The sequence below is a fragment of the Lepidochelys kempii genome, chromosome 23, assembly GCF_965140265.1.
Source record: "Lepidochelys kempii isolate rLepKem1 chromosome 23, rLepKem1.hap2, whole genome shotgun sequence".
Lineage (NCBI taxonomy): Eukaryota > Metazoa > Chordata > Testudines > Cheloniidae > Lepidochelys > Lepidochelys kempii.
This window is the reverse complement of record NC_133278.1, coordinates 1,511,288-1,525,752: the sequence shown is the minus strand read 5'-3', so window position 1 is coordinate 1,525,752 and position 14,465 is coordinate 1,511,288. Positions and strand designations below refer to the sequence as shown.

Genomic DNA, 14,465 nt, shown 5'->3' with positions numbered 1-14,465 from the left:
CAGCGCTGAGACGCGCCCCAGAGCCCTGTGCTCGCATCCACAGGCCCCAGCAAGCCCTGACCCAGGGCGGGGCGACGCAGGCCGGCTGGGCGTGACAAGTCAGCGGGCGGCTGTACCATGGACTCCCTGTACCTGCCAAGCGAACACGCCCTCCCCGTGCCCGTGGGGCAACCCCACCTCTGCCAGCCAGTTCCTGGAACAGCTGCTGGGGGGGGGGGCTCAGATCGGGGGGGGCAGTTAATGGGGATGAAAAAATGGAGGCTCCCAGCACCCCCACCAAACCCCCATACCGCCTCTCTCCAGCCCAGGAAATAAAAACCAGGGGGCATCCAAGTTGCCTGATAGTTAGAGCAGTGGGATCTGGGAGCCAGGACTCCTGGGTTCTCTCCCAGCTCTGGGAGAGGAGTGGGGTCTAGTGGTTAGAGCTGGGGGGCTGGGAGCCAGGACTCCTGGGTTCTCTCCCATGCACTGGGAGGGGAGTGGGGTCTAGTGGTTAGAACCAGGGAGGTTGGGAGCCAGGCCCTGGGCTTTTCCCACAGTTGATGCTGTTGGTTAAGGGTCTGGGGCCAGATCCCTGGCTAGGGGCTGCTGGCCCTGCTCCATTGAGATCCCGGTCCCTAACCCAGCTGCCCCCCTAGCAGGCCGGGTTCCCGTCAGGCGGGGTTTTCCAGCGCCGCATCCCAGATTCCTGTTTTCCGCAAGGGAAGTGGGGTTTGCCCAGAGGAATCAAATCGTCCGGGTTCCAGGAAAGTCCGCCCAGGCCCGACAGCCATGGGGTGGGGGAGGGGGGTGCTGAGCAAGGGGGCAGAGATGGAGCAGATTTCTGATTTCTCCCCCCCCCACATGCCCCCGACTGCCATGAATCCCCAGCAGGCCCCCCAGAGACCTCAGCCGCTGCACGGTCTCTCTCCCCCACTTCCAGGGTCTGAAGCGGCCCTGGCAGAGGGATGCAGCCAGCTCTGAGGTGGGGCACGTCAGGCAAAGTGCAGCCCCACGCCCCGTCCTTGGGGCAGAAGAGGCCCCAGCGCCCTTTGTCCAGGCTCTGGTGCTGTCGGGTCTGCTCCCCTCCTGAGCTTTATGGCAGGGCGGGAGCCGCTGATAAGAGCCAGCTGCAGCCACCAGCTTCGAGCAGGGACCACAGCGGGGGAAGGGCAGCAACAGGAACGTGACCAACATCCCCTCCCCACCCCCAGGGGGCAGCCTCTGCCCTGCACTGTGTACCCCACCCCGCTCCCAGAGCTGGGGCAGAACCCAGGAGTCCTGGCTCCCAGCCCCCCACTCTAACCAGTGGACCCCCCCCCGAGCTGAAACAGAAGGAACCCAGGAGTCCTGGCTCCCAGCCCCCTGCTCTAACCACTATTCCTGGCCCTCCTCCCCAAGGGGCTGCCGGCACTAGGTGTGGAGTGACAGTCATGGTCCCCTGGAGCCCCGATACAGAGCTCAGTCTCTCCCCATCAGGGGACCCCGGCAGACTGGCACCCGCTGGCTGGTCCTGCTCAGCCCGGCGCTAGGCCCCGGGTCCCCCTGGCTACGGGCTCAAGGGAACAGAAGTGAACTGAGAGAGGCATCTGGCAGTGGGGAGACGGGGAGAGGGGGAGCCAGGACTCCTGGGTTCTCTCCCTTCCTGGCCCTGAAGTCACTGGCTCCTTCCCACCCTGGAGCACAAGAGCTGCTTCCCCACCCCCCACCCCGGGGCGCTGCCCTCCCTTCCTGGTCTAACCGGGCACCCACCCTGGGAAAACCCGGGCGGCTGGTTATCAGGGGCCTGCCGGCTCTCACCCGCAGGGACGCCCCACGGGGCCCTTCCCCAGGGGAGGGGCAGCAGGTGGTGCAGAGAGCCCTGGTGCCCCCGGCTCTTCGGGCCAGCACCCGCACCGCAGAGGGCACCGGTGGTTCCCCAGCCCAGGGCACGAGCAGCCCCCTGCCCACAGGGCCCAGCTAGAGCCGGGGGGTCCCTTCCGCCAGCAGGGCTGGGACTCAGGGCAGGTGGCGGGGGTCAACTTCCGGCTCTAATCCAGGCTGGCAGGGGCAGCCTGGCCCAGTCCCTGAGGTCTGCAGCGGGGAGCTCCCTGGGCATCTTTGCCAAATGTTGCACGAGGGGGCCCTGATCTCAGTCGGGGTCTGGGCAGCGCCCGGTGTGACGGGGGTGCTGAGATCTCCCTGGGTCTGGGCAGTGCCCAGTGTCACGGGGACACTAGGCTCAGGTCAGGGGGGAGGGGCCCTTGCAGACTGTACCGTAATCCCCCGTTCAAAGCCCTGATTGACCCCCCCCCCCAGCGCTCGGCTCCCCCCACACAGCAGCTCCCCTGGGAGCTCCCCCAGCGTTTGCAACGGGGAAAGAAACTTTATTGGCTCAAGACATTTTAAAAAAAGAAAGAACAGACGGATGGACGGACGGACAGACAGACCCCTGGCTTTGCCCAGGGTTATCACAACAGCAGCTGACACCCACCCCCAACTGGGATCAGAAACCAGCAGTCCTGGGGCAGAGCTAGGGGAAGTTATGGGGGCGTGGGGCAGTTCAGCAGCACACCCCCGCCCCCCCCAGCCAACTGGGGGGACCATGCTGCTGCCGGAGGGGGGGAAAATAGATCTCAGCTCCCCCTCCACACAGGGAAGCCAGGTTCCTGCACGCACCGCCTGAAGGGGATAAAATCACCCATTTGCCCTTTGCCGGCTGCCTGAAGCCAGTCCCCCCATACAGCCCACAGCCCCCCACCCTGCTCCCAGTGGGAGGGCACAGGACACCCAAGGACATGGCTGGCACAGAAGGGGTTAAGGCCTCAGGAGGGGGCGAAAGGGGATTTCTCCTGGGGTCCCCATGCCATGGGGTGGGAGGGGACCCTGGGGAAAACCCCCTTTCGGCCAGGGATGTTTTTATACTAGTGCAAAGATAGCAGCGGGCAGGGGAGGGTCCCGGAGCGGGCGCAGACCCCCAGAGACGGGCCCCTCAGCCTGCTGCACACAGGGGAAGCTCTGGTCCACGGCTGCAGCTGACCAGAGCCAGGGTCCTGGCTGGAGAGGCCGCTGGGGGGAGGGAGGGCCCGGCTGAGCCCCCCACAATACGGGCAGGGCGGCCACGGTGCATTGCACCCCCCGTGCCCCGGCCATTCCCTTCCACAAAGTGCCCAGCAAGGGGGAAGGATTTAAACCCAGCTGTGGGGCCGGACCAGGGCAGTTGAGGGGGTTCTGCGCCTCCCCAGTCCAGTGGGGCGACCCTCCTGCAGCGGTTCACTCCCTGCCCCGTGCAAACCAAAATCCTCTGCAAAAGGGGCTGTGCTGGGAGGGATTCTCCCCCACCCCTGGCCCAGGCAGGGGTCAAAGCCCCAGGGCTCCCCAAGACAGACTGTCCTACAGGGGGGCAGCTTGAGGGATGAGATTCTGGCTCCCCCCACAGCAGGGAACCAGCCCTGCTTTGAATTCGGACCCTGTGGGCCTTTGTGGAGCCAGAACACTGCCCCGGATTGGGGGGGCCATGCAGATCGGCAGCCCAGGAGCACAACCTACATGGAGCGGGGTGGGGGCGTCTGGAGCCCGGCACAGCCACCCACATGGCATGGGGCCGTCTCCATCCTGCCAGCAAACACCCAGTTCAGCAGCAGCCCGGAGGCTCTTGAATCCACGCCTGGATCGAGTTGCCTGTTCTCAGCGGGAGGGTGGCCCGGGGGAGAGCACCGGCTACCGCACACAGACGTACTTCTTCCACCAGGCCTTGGAGAGCGCCCGCACCTTGCTGGCCGCGCTCCGCGCCCGCCGGCCCCGGGCCTCGGCATGCCGCAGCCCCGCAAGGATGGCCGTGTCGAACACCTCCTTGAGGTTCTGCTGGGTCAGCGCCGAGCACTCCACGTAGCCCACGGCCCCCACTTTCTGGGCCAGCGCCCGGGCCGCCGGCTCGGCTACCGGCTTTTCCCGGCGCCGGGCCAGCTGGATGAGCACCTGGACATCCTGGCGCAGGTCGCACTGGGTGCCCACCAGCAGCAGGGGGGCAGTGGGGTGCAGCCGGCACAGCTCCGGCACCCACTTCTCCCCCACATTCTGGAAGGAGGTGGGGGCCACCACGCTGAAGCAGAGGAGGAAGACGTCCGCCTTGGGGTAACAAAGCCGCCGCAGCGTGTCAAACTCGTCCTGGGGGGGGGAGGGGAGGGAGTGAGTGCTTCCAGCCAGCCCCACGGACCCACCCAGCCCCCACCCTGGTGTCCCTGATGTGTGGGCTGGGGCCCAGGGAGAGAACCAACTTCCTCAAGGCCACACATGGAGTCAGAGGTGGATCTGGAAATAGAACTCAGGCCTCCTGGGTCCCAGCCCCCCTGCCCTGTCCCTGAGCCAGGAATAGAACCCAGGAGTCCTGGCTCCCAGCCCCCCTGCTCTCACCAGTAGCCCCCACTCCCCTCCCAGAGCAGGGACAGAACCCCGGTGCGCAGGGGGCTGGAGGCTGGCAGAGAGCCACAGAGGGGGAGCTGGGCAGGTTCGTCACTTCCCCAGCACCCCCCGAGCTGACCTGCTCAGACGTGCCGAGGGTTGACCAGCTGCTGGGAATGGGTTAAAGGGAGCTCCCAGCTGGGCCCTTACCTGCCCCGCCGTATCACAGAGATGCAGCCTCACAGGGGCGCTGTCCACCTGCACCACAGCTGCAAGGGGAAGAGACCCGTTACCCCTGGAGCCAGACCCTCCGTGGACCACCAACAACCACCCCCCCTCCAGCCCCAGGGACCTTACGCTTCTCAAAAACAGGTCAGTGGCAAAGCTGGGAGAGAACCCACCTCCGCCGCTCTAACCGCTACCCCGTCCCCCCAGTGCTGGGATAGAACCCAGGAGTCCTGGCTTCCAGCCCCCCCTGCTCTAACCACCAGCCCCCGCTCCCCTCCCAGAGCTGGGGAGAGAACCCAGGAGTCCTGGCTTCCAGCCCCCCCTGCTCTAACCACCAGCCCCCGCTCCCCTCCCAGAGCTGGGGAGAGAACCCAGGAGTCCCGGCCTCCAGCCCCCCCTGCTCTAACCACCAGCCCCCGCTCCCCTCCCAGAGCTGGGACAGAACCCAGGAGCCCGGGGGGGGTCCCATTCTGGGCAGCGGGGCGGGCAGAGCACCGAGGGGACGCGGGGAAGGACCGTGCGCTCCAGGGGGTGGGAAACCCCTCGGCAGGTCCCCGGGGGCTGGAAGCGGGGTCGCGGCCGGAGAGGCCGGGCGGAGGCGGGGCCGGAGAAGGGCCCCCCCGCGGGACCTACCCGAGAAGCGGTCCAGCGCCGTGGGCACGTAGCGGGCCGGGTACCCGTTGGCGCTGTAGCTCACCGCCAGGCTGGTCTTGCCCACGGCGCCGTCCCCCAGCAGGACGCACTGCAGCTCCAGCCGGGGCGGGGGCGGGGGCCGGTGCGGGGGCACCGGGGGCGCAGGCGGGTACTCGGGCAGCAGCTCCTGGGGGGCCATGGTCCGGCCCGGGCGCCTGGCGGGGAGGGCAAAGGGGGGAGCCGCGGGGGGTCGCCAAAGCCGGCTGCGCCCCGGTGCGCCCTGCGCTCCAAGCCGCGGCGCGCTGCCCCGCGCGGTGGTTTATACCCCGGCTCATCTCCATCGCCCCGCCCCAGGGGGCGGGGACTAAGCGGGGGACACGCCCTGCATCCTGGAGGAGGTGGGGCAAAAGAAGGGTGGGGGAGGGGAGATGCGCTAAGTGGGGGGTCCTTGCCCAGAGCTTGGGAATCCAGCTCCCCCTGCCCAGCGGCTCCAGGGACCCTGGCTGAGCTGGGCCCTTGCTGGACACAGGGGACCTGGTGGGGCCTCGGCCTGAGCCCCGCTACTTCCCACCCCTCCCCCACAGGGCTGGGGCCTGAGCCCCACTACTCCCACCCCCTCCCTCCGGGGCCTGCCCCTCCGCTGGGTGTGACCATTTGTCAATGCTGCCCAGCCCAACACACCCCCACCCTGTTGTGCATTAATAGAGAACGGTCCCTCTCTGCCGCGAGCCCCCCCCCCCCCGGGTGTTTTGGACACCGCAGCACATCTGCGGGGGCTTCACGCCTCCCCCATGCACCAGGAGCAGAAACAGGAAGAAGCCTGGTGCGTGTGCAGAGCACATCACCTGTGTTTGGAAACAGGACACGGTGCCAGGGCGATCCCAGGGCCGGGTCAAAAGGGCTCCAGGCAGGGCCCTGGCTTCAGAGAGCTGCTTATGGGAGCCGCGGCCCTGCAGTTCCCACAAACCCCCCTGGCAATCAGCCGCCAGAGAGCTCGAAAACCGGAGACGGGGGAGTAGGGCTCAGCATCCAGCCCAACAGGGCTCTGGTCTGGGTCAGGGCAGCTGGGACAATAGGATGCTGATTTTGGGGTGGGATCCATGCAGCACCCAGGACCCTGGCTGCTGGTCAAGTTCCTTGGTGCTATCGTCATACACACCATAAATCTGCACCCCACCCATCCCCGTTTTTTGGATGCCTTCCAGATTTTGCAAGGTGAGACCCATGCGCTCGCCCGGCCAAAGCCCCGCTAGCCAGGGGGCAGAGGAAACATACCAACTAAAGGGAAGCCCCTCCCCCCCCGCCTTTGCCCCCAGTTCTCCAGCCTGCTCACAGCCCACCTGCCAATAGCCGAAGCCGGGATCTGCAGCCCGAGCGGCTGCCTGAAAGGTCCCAGTGACCCTGGGCTGCAGCAATGGCCCCTCGGCTACCGCGTTAGCTAACCCCCACAGTGAATTAGCAGTGCAGGGGGTGACACCCTCTGTCCCCAGCGCCAGGGCAGCCCCAGGGAGACCCCCACATGCCCCCCTGCAGCAATCCCCCTACCATGAGCTAGAGAGGACCCTGCCTCCCTGTCTCCTTCAGGCCCCACCTCTGCTGAGCCTGCCAGCTGTAACAAAGCCTCCCCCCAGACCCCTGGGGGGCCACTCTTGTGCTTTCACTTTGAGAAGGCAGGTGATAAAACTAGTTGGCACTTGTCCCACAGCCCCACCCCTCCTCCCTGGGTGGAGCAGGGATCAGAAATGCCCCTCACCAAGCCATGCCCAGCCCCTTCGGCGAGCCCCCGGCCCTAGCTCCATGGGGGGGAAGGCCACGGTGCGTGGCACAAGCAGGGCAGTAGAGAATCTGGGGCAGGGTGTACGGATGAGATTTCTATTTCCAGCCCGCTGCTCCAGGGGGATGGCGCTGCCAGCACCAACTCTGCGGCAGCAGCTCTGCAGCAGCCCCCCTCCCCATCCAAGGGGGGGCAGGAGGGACAGGAACATTCCCAAGTGCCCCCACCTAGCTGGACACTGGGGAAACCTCCCCTTCATCCCCAGGGCACCCCTGGGTGCTGCCCCCCCAAGCCAGTCGGGTCTCACTTTTCAAGCCAGTCAGGTGCCCAGCTGGCCTGCGCCAGCAAGAAGCCAGGCAGCTGGGGCGAGGCTGCAAACAACTCCCCCACCTCGCCCCATCTAGGAGAGCCGCTGCTCCTGCTTCCTCCCCAGGGAAAGACGGGGGCCAGCAGGTTTGCTGCATGGGAGTTTATTTAGGACTGGCCCCAGGTGGGGGGCAGTAAGGGTGAAGCTACAGCGAGCTGCCCCAGGACCAGAGCAGCCAGCGGGGGCAGGAGGAGGGGGGTGGGGAATTATTGCTACAGCAAAGGAAATTCACTTCAGCACCAGGCCCTGGGCCCAGCACTAGAGCTGCGGCGCCCAAACGGCTGTGCTGGGATCCAAGCGAGCGCCGGGAGCTGGGGCCAAGGCAGGACTCACTGGCAGGAGAAATCCCATTGCTGGAAGGGAAGAGAGCGCAGAGATCAGACACTGGCCACCGGGGGAGACAAGCGGAAGGAGTCCTAGACCGGGGGGAGAGAGGAGACGGCAACTAGGAGCCAGGATACCTGGGTTCTATCTGCAGCTCTGGGAGGGGAGAAGGGACTAGTGGGTAGAGCTGGGGGAGCCAGGACTCCTGGGTTCTATCCCCAGACCTGCCACCCCTGCAGTCTTTCCCCATCTCAGGGGCTCACTGCCCTATGGGTGGAGCAAAGATGCCAGCCGCCCCGCATGCCATGGTCTCCAGATGGTGGCAGCCCCCATGGTGTGGGTAGCCCCCCCCAGCAGTAATTGGGTGCCCACCTGCTGCAGGTTTGACTACTCACATCGGTTTTGACCTCCACCTTCCCTGGCTTCAGGTACTGGCTCTCCTGGACCACGCTGCTGGGGAAGAAGCCCAGGCGGGCAGGGTGCTCCCCGTAATAATCCCCCTGCACCTGCGGGGAGGAGATTGGGGGGGGGGGAGCTTAGCCTGGGGTGCCACAGAGCTGCAGCCTGGGCAGGGCAAACTCCCCCACCCCATGAAGCCCCCCAGCCCTGCAGGGACCAGCCCCGCAGCAAACATCACACAGGAGCCCACCAGCCTGCAGAGGGGCACTGGGCTGAGATGGGAACCGGTGCTGGGGGGCTGACTGGCTTGGCCTGGTGATTTGGAGAAGCAGGGGTCAGGCCCAGCCTTCTGTGTAGCCCTGGCTCCTGCTCCACCAGGGGCTGATGCCCCAGCGGAGCCAAGGGAGCCCGTTTCTGAGCTCTCGCTTGCCCCACCCGGCCGGCCAGCGCCCAAAGAAATCCCCCACGCGCCTCCAGCCACTCACGCTGCCGCCCCAGAACAGCCGGCCGCGGCCCTTCAGCTTGGAGAAGACGTAGACGACCTGCCCGCGCTGGATGGTCATGAAGCGGCAGTCAGGGGCGATGTAATCCTGCACGGCCACCGCTATGGAGATTGGATCTGGGGGGGGGGCGGGGAACGACACACACACGACAGACAGAGGTCAATCCCTGGGCCTGGACACTGCACCGCCACCAGCCCCCCACCCTGTCTCCGCACCACTGCCCCCAGCCCCAGAGCATGGCACGGCCCCGCCCTGCCCCATCCCAGCGCCACGGCCTCAACCCCCGTGCCTGCCACCCCCCAGGGCACAGCCCCGTCTGCAGCCCCTTAGCCTTGGCACTGCCCCAGCCTCCCCCCCGCACGCTTACGGCTGCAGTCGGCATCCGCACACAGCTTCTTCTCAGCCAGCTTGCCCAGCTGCCGGCCCCCCTGCACCAGCCCCAGCAGGGCGCACAGCAGAGCGGCCCGGGCCCAGAGCCGGCTGTTAGCCATGGTAGGAAAGACGCAGCTGCCCCAGGCTCAGACTGTCCCCACAGGGAGGGCAGGCGTCCTGGCTGCGTTTCTAGTCGCCGCCCTGAGCCCTTTTCGGAGATCCCGGAGCGGCTACCCCACTGGATGGAGCAGTGCCCACTCATTCGGCAGGGGGCCCCCTTGGCAGTGCCAAGCTTTGCCTGTCCCTAGGGGGCACCCTTCCCGGAGTCAGGGGGGGGCCGTGCTGCTGTAGGGGACTTACAAGGCAGCCCTGACGCACACGCGGCTGTAGGGGGGGGGGGGGGGACTGTGCTGCAGCAGGCACCAGGTTTTGGATAGAACATCGCCCCTGCGTCCTTCTGACAATTCCAGCTCCCCCAGTCCTCGGGGACGCCCATCCTGGAGACCAGCCGGGGCACCGCCATGCTCTGGCCTCGTGGCTCTCCCAGGATAGGGCTGGTCACCTCCGACTGCGTAGCGCGGCTGCTTTGGTCCACCCCAGAGGGGGCTGCACGTCCACAACAGACAAGGAGTCTTCGTGTCAACTTGCCAGGCCACTCAGAGCGGGAGGAGGGGAGACAGAGACCCATCCCTGGGCAGCGGGGCACAGCCAAGTCACCAGGCTCAAATTCTCTCCCCCGTCCGCTCCGCTTCTTAAACAATCCAGTGCCACAAACTCAAGCTGGGAGCGAGGGCAAGTGGGGCCGGGTGCTGACGCAGGGGCCAGGGGACTGGCTCTCGGGTAACATACTGGGCCCATTGTCCCCAGCCCGGCTCCCCACAGCTGAGGCCTATAGAAGGGGCAGTACCACCAGGATCCCAGAGAAGGGGAGGAGAGTGAGGGGCACTGTCCAACCCCCCTCCCCCCTGCCCCGTGTCAGAGGGGAAGCCAGGAGGGGAGCCCCCTGACGCCCCCCCCAGGTCAGAAGCTTCCTGTGTCAGCGGTGGGATCCCACTTCAAGCCAGGTGGCACCCGTACTAGCTCCTGCCAGCCACCAGTTTCCTGTACTCTGAGCTTATGCTCTGACTCAACACATCAGACCCACCCCTGCCAGGGGCTGGGTCTCACCCATGGGGGGCTGCTGGGAAGTGTCTGACCCCCAGCAACTGCCGGGCTCCTCTTGGACAGTGAGGGGGTGAACAGGCTAGCTCTGAAGCCAATGAGGGAGGCAGGCAGCCACTTCTGGGGGCGACCTCGGTAGTCGAACCCCGGCCACCGGTGATCCCTCTGCCACACTGGGAGCAGGACTGGCAGGGCACAGGCCAGCTCCCCCGCCCAGGCACCCTCTTCCCAGCATGCAATGCTCCATCCAGCAGTGCATCCTGGGATCTCTAGGCTCTGTGTTAAAGAAGGCAGGGACAATCTGCTCAGTCCAGACCCAAGCCACCCCAAAAGGCTCCTGGGATATTGGTGGGGTAAAGCCAGAATTCACCACTTTCACAATCACCAGGTTGGTAATAATTCCCATCAGCTCCCGCCAATGCCCAGTCCCTGCCAGGGGGCTTGGCTCAGAGCCACCTCTCAGGACACTGGGTAAAGGGAATCAGACTCCTAGGTGGAGAATCCGCCCGGGCGATTTCACCCCGCCCCCCCGGGAACTCATCCAGGAACGGCCCAGCCACATCACAGGGAGGTCACAAAGTTTTTATTACAGGACAGAGAGCGCCAGGTGCAATGTCTGAGCAGCAGACTCTGGGTACAATGCTTCCGGAGGGTTTTCGCTGCCTCTAGCCGCCCCCGTCCCCACCCCACTGTACCAACCATCCCGCCACGAACCAGCTCCAGGCTCATCGCACACACGGGGATCACCAGCTGGCGGCGCTCCAGAGTCACTTACCCACTCCGAGCAGCCAGGCAGCGCGGCATGCAGGGGGGGGACGCAAGTCAGACACTTCCCCGCTGTCAGTTCACAAGGCTCTGGGGAAGGGGGCAGTTTGGGGCTGGAAATCCGGCCGGCCCTGAGGACAGACTTACCTTCCAGGGAACTGGTAAAAAAACAGGGGGGGGCCTGGCTCAATCAGACACTAACTGGGGGGAGTGGGGAGGGGCAGTTCTGGGCCTGAGGGACAGTTCTGGGCCCGGGTGGGGTCTTCACTTCTTGGCAAAGGAAATCTTCATGGCGTTGCTCTGTGTGATCTTGAAGCCCTGGAGGGCGTCACGGGCGGCTCCGGCCTGCACCTCGTTATCAAACTCCACGAAAGCGATGTCGTGCCGCCCGGGCACCAGGCGCACCTCCTTGAACCCCGGGAACCTGAGGGGCAGGATCCGGCTGTTAAAGGGGACAGGCCCCCGGATCGCTCTGGCGCCCACCCCTGCTCCCTGGGCCTCCCAATCCCCTTGCTCCCCGCCTCCTTCGGGCCACCCACTTCCACCAAGGTTTGGCACCCCCTGCCTCGGCCCATCAGCCCCCCGGTCAGCGCTCCCGGCACCCTCAGAGGGCCCTACACTCACTGATTGAAGAGCATGGACAGCATCAGCTCGTTGGTCTCCTCGGGCAGGTTGGTGAGGAAGAGGATGTGATTGGGTGGGTTCTCAGAGAGCTGCGAGGGAGAGAGCGGGGGTCAGGCCGGGAGCCCCGATGCTGCGAGCGGCGCCCGGAGGGGAGGGCCAAGAACCCTGCAGGGTGGCTCCAGCCAGACGCACACAGCAGGGGCGGTGCCCAGGCAAGGCCACCCTCCCCCTGCCAGGGCAAGGGCCCCCCCGCTTTCCATGCACAGGAGTCCCCCGGGACTCAGCATCTCTGGCTTCCCGGCTGAGGTGAGCAACAAGCCAGTGGGGACGACTTACCCCTCCCTGAGGGGTCCTGCGAGTTCTCTTCCGCTAGGCACTGGAGTCAGTACCTTGAAGGGGAAAGGGCCTGTTACCCCCAAACCCCAACCCCAGCCGGAGGTTTGCCCCACACCACTGAGTCCGATGTGACATGGCCATTGCTGCCGGAAAGGAGCAGGAGCCAGGCCAAGCTCTGTCGTACTCACCGGCTGGGTAGGCGGCATCTGGCCAGGCATCATCTGCTGAGGGGGCATGGCCCCTGGCGCGATTCCTCCTGGAGTCATACCGGGTGGGGGGATCATACCCGGAGGGGGCATGTATGGAGGCTGGCCTGCCATGTGGTGCATCATGCGAGGGGCCTGGTTCATTGGCGGCATCCCCTATGGGAGAGAGCGAACGCCCAGCTTCACAGCAAGATCCTGGGGCGGGGCTGCCTGGGCACAGTCCTGGCATTCACACCAGAGTCCACCGCTGGCCACAGAAGCCTGGCAGTCACAGAAGCCAACCAGCAGACCCAGCCCAACTCCCGAGAGCAGCCCGGGACAGACCATGCTGGCTGCCCCACGCCCCTCGCGCCGGCTGCCAACCGGCCACTGCCCTGGGGCAGCGTCCGTCAGAGGTGCGGCTCACGTTACTCACAGGGACGGCTCCTTGCACTGCGCCTGCCACCGGAGCAGCAGCCCCAGGCATTTGTTTCTTGACCACGGGCGTCTCCGGGCCTTTAGGCTTCCTCTTCTCCCGCTTGCGGTCACGCTCCACGTAGGTGCCTTTCATTTTCGAGATGATGTCGGAGTCCGACTTGGCATACTGGATCCTCTGGGGGCGGAGAGAGCTTGTCAGGGGGAGCCTGGCCGACCGGGCAGTTCCCACGGCACCTGCCAGACGGCTGCCCCCGGCCCAGGGCAGCACTTACCATCGGCTTGTCGTAGAAGGGGAACCCCTGCATGGACCTCAAGGCGTTGGTGGCGCTGCTGATTTCCTTGAAGATGACAAAGGCTTGACCCCGCATCTTGAGGCTCCGAGACACCAGGATATCCAGGATCTGGCCGAACTGGGAGAAGATGGCGTAGAGGGATTTCTTCAGCTCTAGGGGAGAGAACCGGAGCGTTAGGCACACAGATCAGACGGGGATGGAGCTCTGCCGCGACGAGGAGCTGGACGCAGACCGGGCGACTCCTGTGGCCTCGGACAGAGGCTCTCACCCCCCACGTCAGAGAGAGGGAGCCCACAGCACTCAGTTCTCCTCAGCCAGACAGCAAGAGGAGAGCAGGAGCGGGGCAGGGAGAGCGGGTCCTCCAGACACCCCCCCTCTGGCGCTAGCCCCTCAGCCCAGCCGCCAGCTGCGGACAAGAGCTCCCTCCCCTGGGAGCTGGCTCACCATCCTTCTTGATCTTCTCATTGAGGTTGTTGATGTAGATGGTGTGATTGGGGCGGGTTTCCGGGACGGCCATCCTCGTCGGCCCTTCGCAACGGCGGGGTCTAAGGAGAAGAGACGGTAAACTGAGGCGACCGTGCAACGGCGCCCCCGGCTGCGAGGCTCCCAGTGCCGCAGCGGCCGCGCGACCCCCAGCGCGCGCTTCCGGGGCGAGGGCCAGGGAGAGACGAGCACAAGGGGCGGGAGGCAGCGACCCCACGCGCTCCAGGCTCGTCCAGGCGCAGGGGTTACGCCCACCCCACAGCACCCGCAGGAGGAGCGGGCCCAGGCGCCAGCAGAACGGAGGCCGCCGGCGCCATGCTCAGCAGAGGCAGGCTGTGACGAGGGTCTGGGGCCAAGACCTTAATGGGGGGGCCAAGACCTTAATGGGGGGGCCAAGACCTTAATGGGGGGGCCAAGACCTTAATGGGGGGGCCAAGACCTTAATGGGGGGGCCAAGACCTTAATGGGGGGGCCAAGACCTTAATGGGGGGGCCCACAGCCTGGGGTCTAGGGCACGGACCCCCCACAACGCAGCACCAGGGGAGCCCACCAGCCTGGTTCCCGGCAGCTGCCAGTGCCGCCAAGTCCTGCCACGGGTGCCAGGCCTGGCCACAGCGCCTCCCCACGGGGGCCCCCCCCCAACAAAGACCCCCCCACACACACACCGGGGGGCAGAGAACAGGCCCCCTCCCCACCCCCAGGGGAGCGCTGACGGGGCCCCAGGCCCCGCTCACACCGGGGAGAGGGGGGAATAAAGGCTGCAGCCCTGCAACCCCCCCCCCCGTAAGACCCGGATGTGGGGCTCCGGGGGGCGGGGCCCGATAAGCCCCGCCCCCCAGAAGGCCCCGGTCGCTGCGGCCCGGCCCCGCCGCCCAGACCCCGGCCATAGTGGGTCACACAGGGCGGGCCCGGCCGCCCGGCCCGATCCCGCCCGGCCCCGCGGCCCGATGGCGCCGCCCCGCCGCGGACCCTCACCGATGGAGTCCGCAGGCCCAGGCCTCCCAGCGCCGCCCGCCGCCACAAGAGCCCGCCGGGAGAGACGACCACGCCCCCTGGCCGCGCGAGCCACTCTCGACGAAGCAGCCTCGGCCTCATGAGCCTACCAAAGGGCGTCTCGCCTTCCCCGGCCAATGAACGGGCTACGGCCTCGTGCCCGGGAGGCCAATCAAAGCCGTGTCACGGCTTCTAAAACGACCAATCAGAAGGCGGTGCTCCGTCTTT

General features: G+C 66.4%; 2 protein-coding genes and 1 pseudogene across 3 annotated transcripts; all 3 read right to left on the bottom strand.

Moving 5' to 3' along the window:
- Positions 1-2,324: 2,324 nt before the first annotated feature.
- Positions 2,325-5,778, bottom strand: LOC140902347 (rho-related GTP-binding protein RhoV-like; annotated as a pseudogene).
- A 1,670-nt stretch (positions 5,779-7,448) lies between these two features.
- MIA (MIA SH3 domain containing) lies at positions 7,449-9,263 on the bottom strand. The gene is made up of 4 exons (XM_073322349.1): positions 8,955-9,263; positions 8,570-8,703; positions 8,081-8,191; positions 7,449-7,714 (listed from the first exon to the last, which is right to left on the bottom strand). Exons 1-4 carry the CDS (start codon positions 9,076-9,078, stop codon positions 7,691-7,693), a joined length of 393 nt encoding a protein of 130 aa, XP_073178450.1. The 5' UTR covers positions 9,079-9,263; the 3' UTR covers positions 7,449-7,690.
- A 1,418-nt stretch (positions 9,264-10,681) lies between these two features.
- Positions 10,682-14,327, bottom strand: SNRPA (small nuclear ribonucleoprotein polypeptide A). 2 transcript variants are annotated; one of them, XM_073322348.1, is made up of 7 exons: positions 14,220-14,327; positions 13,206-13,306; positions 12,741-12,913; positions 12,467-12,643; positions 12,034-12,207; positions 11,510-11,598; positions 10,682-11,309 (listed from the first exon to the last, which is right to left on the bottom strand). In XM_073322348.1, exons 2-7 carry the CDS (start codon positions 13,276-13,278, stop codon positions 11,150-11,152), a joined length of 846 nt encoding a protein of 281 aa, XP_073178449.1. In that variant the 5' UTR covers positions 13,279-13,306; positions 14,220-14,327; the 3' UTR covers positions 10,682-11,149. The 2 variants fall into 2 exon arrangements, with proteins under 2 accessions (XP_073178449.1, XP_073178448.1); XM_073322347.1 differs by lacking the exon at positions 14,220-14,327 and adding an exon at positions 13,910-14,030.
- Positions 14,328-14,465: the final 138 nt, after the last annotated feature.

What these genes read in the sequence shown, in the direction of transcription:
- SNRPA (XM_073322348.1), bottom strand. Translation starts at nt 13,278, where the DNA reads ATGGCCGTCCCGGAAACCCGCCCCAATCACACCATCTACATCAACAAC. An exon ending in TGAGAAGATCAAGAAGGATG is followed by an intron (nt 12,914 to 13,205) that starts GTGAGCCAGCTC and finishes TCTCTCCCCTAG; the next exon opens with AGCTGAAGAAATCCCTCTAC. An exon ending in CAGTGCAAGGAGCCGTCCCT is followed by an intron (nt 12,208 to 12,466) that starts GTGAGTAACGTG and finishes TCTCTCCCATAG; the next exon opens with GGGATGCCGCCAATGAACCA.
- MIA (XM_073322349.1), bottom strand. Translation starts at nt 9,078, where the DNA reads ATGGCTAACAGCCGGCTCTGGGCCCGGGCCGCTCTGCTGTGCGCCCTG. An exon ending in TGCGGATGCCGACTGCAGCC is followed by an intron (nt 8,704 to 8,954) that starts GTAAGCGTGCGG and finishes CCCCCCCCCCAG; the next exon opens with ATCCAATCTCCATAGCGGTG. An exon ending in GGCTGTTCTGGGGCGGCAGC is followed by an intron (nt 8,192 to 8,569) that starts GTGAGTGGCTGG and finishes TCCTCCCCGCAG; the next exon opens with GTGCAGGGGGATTATTACGG.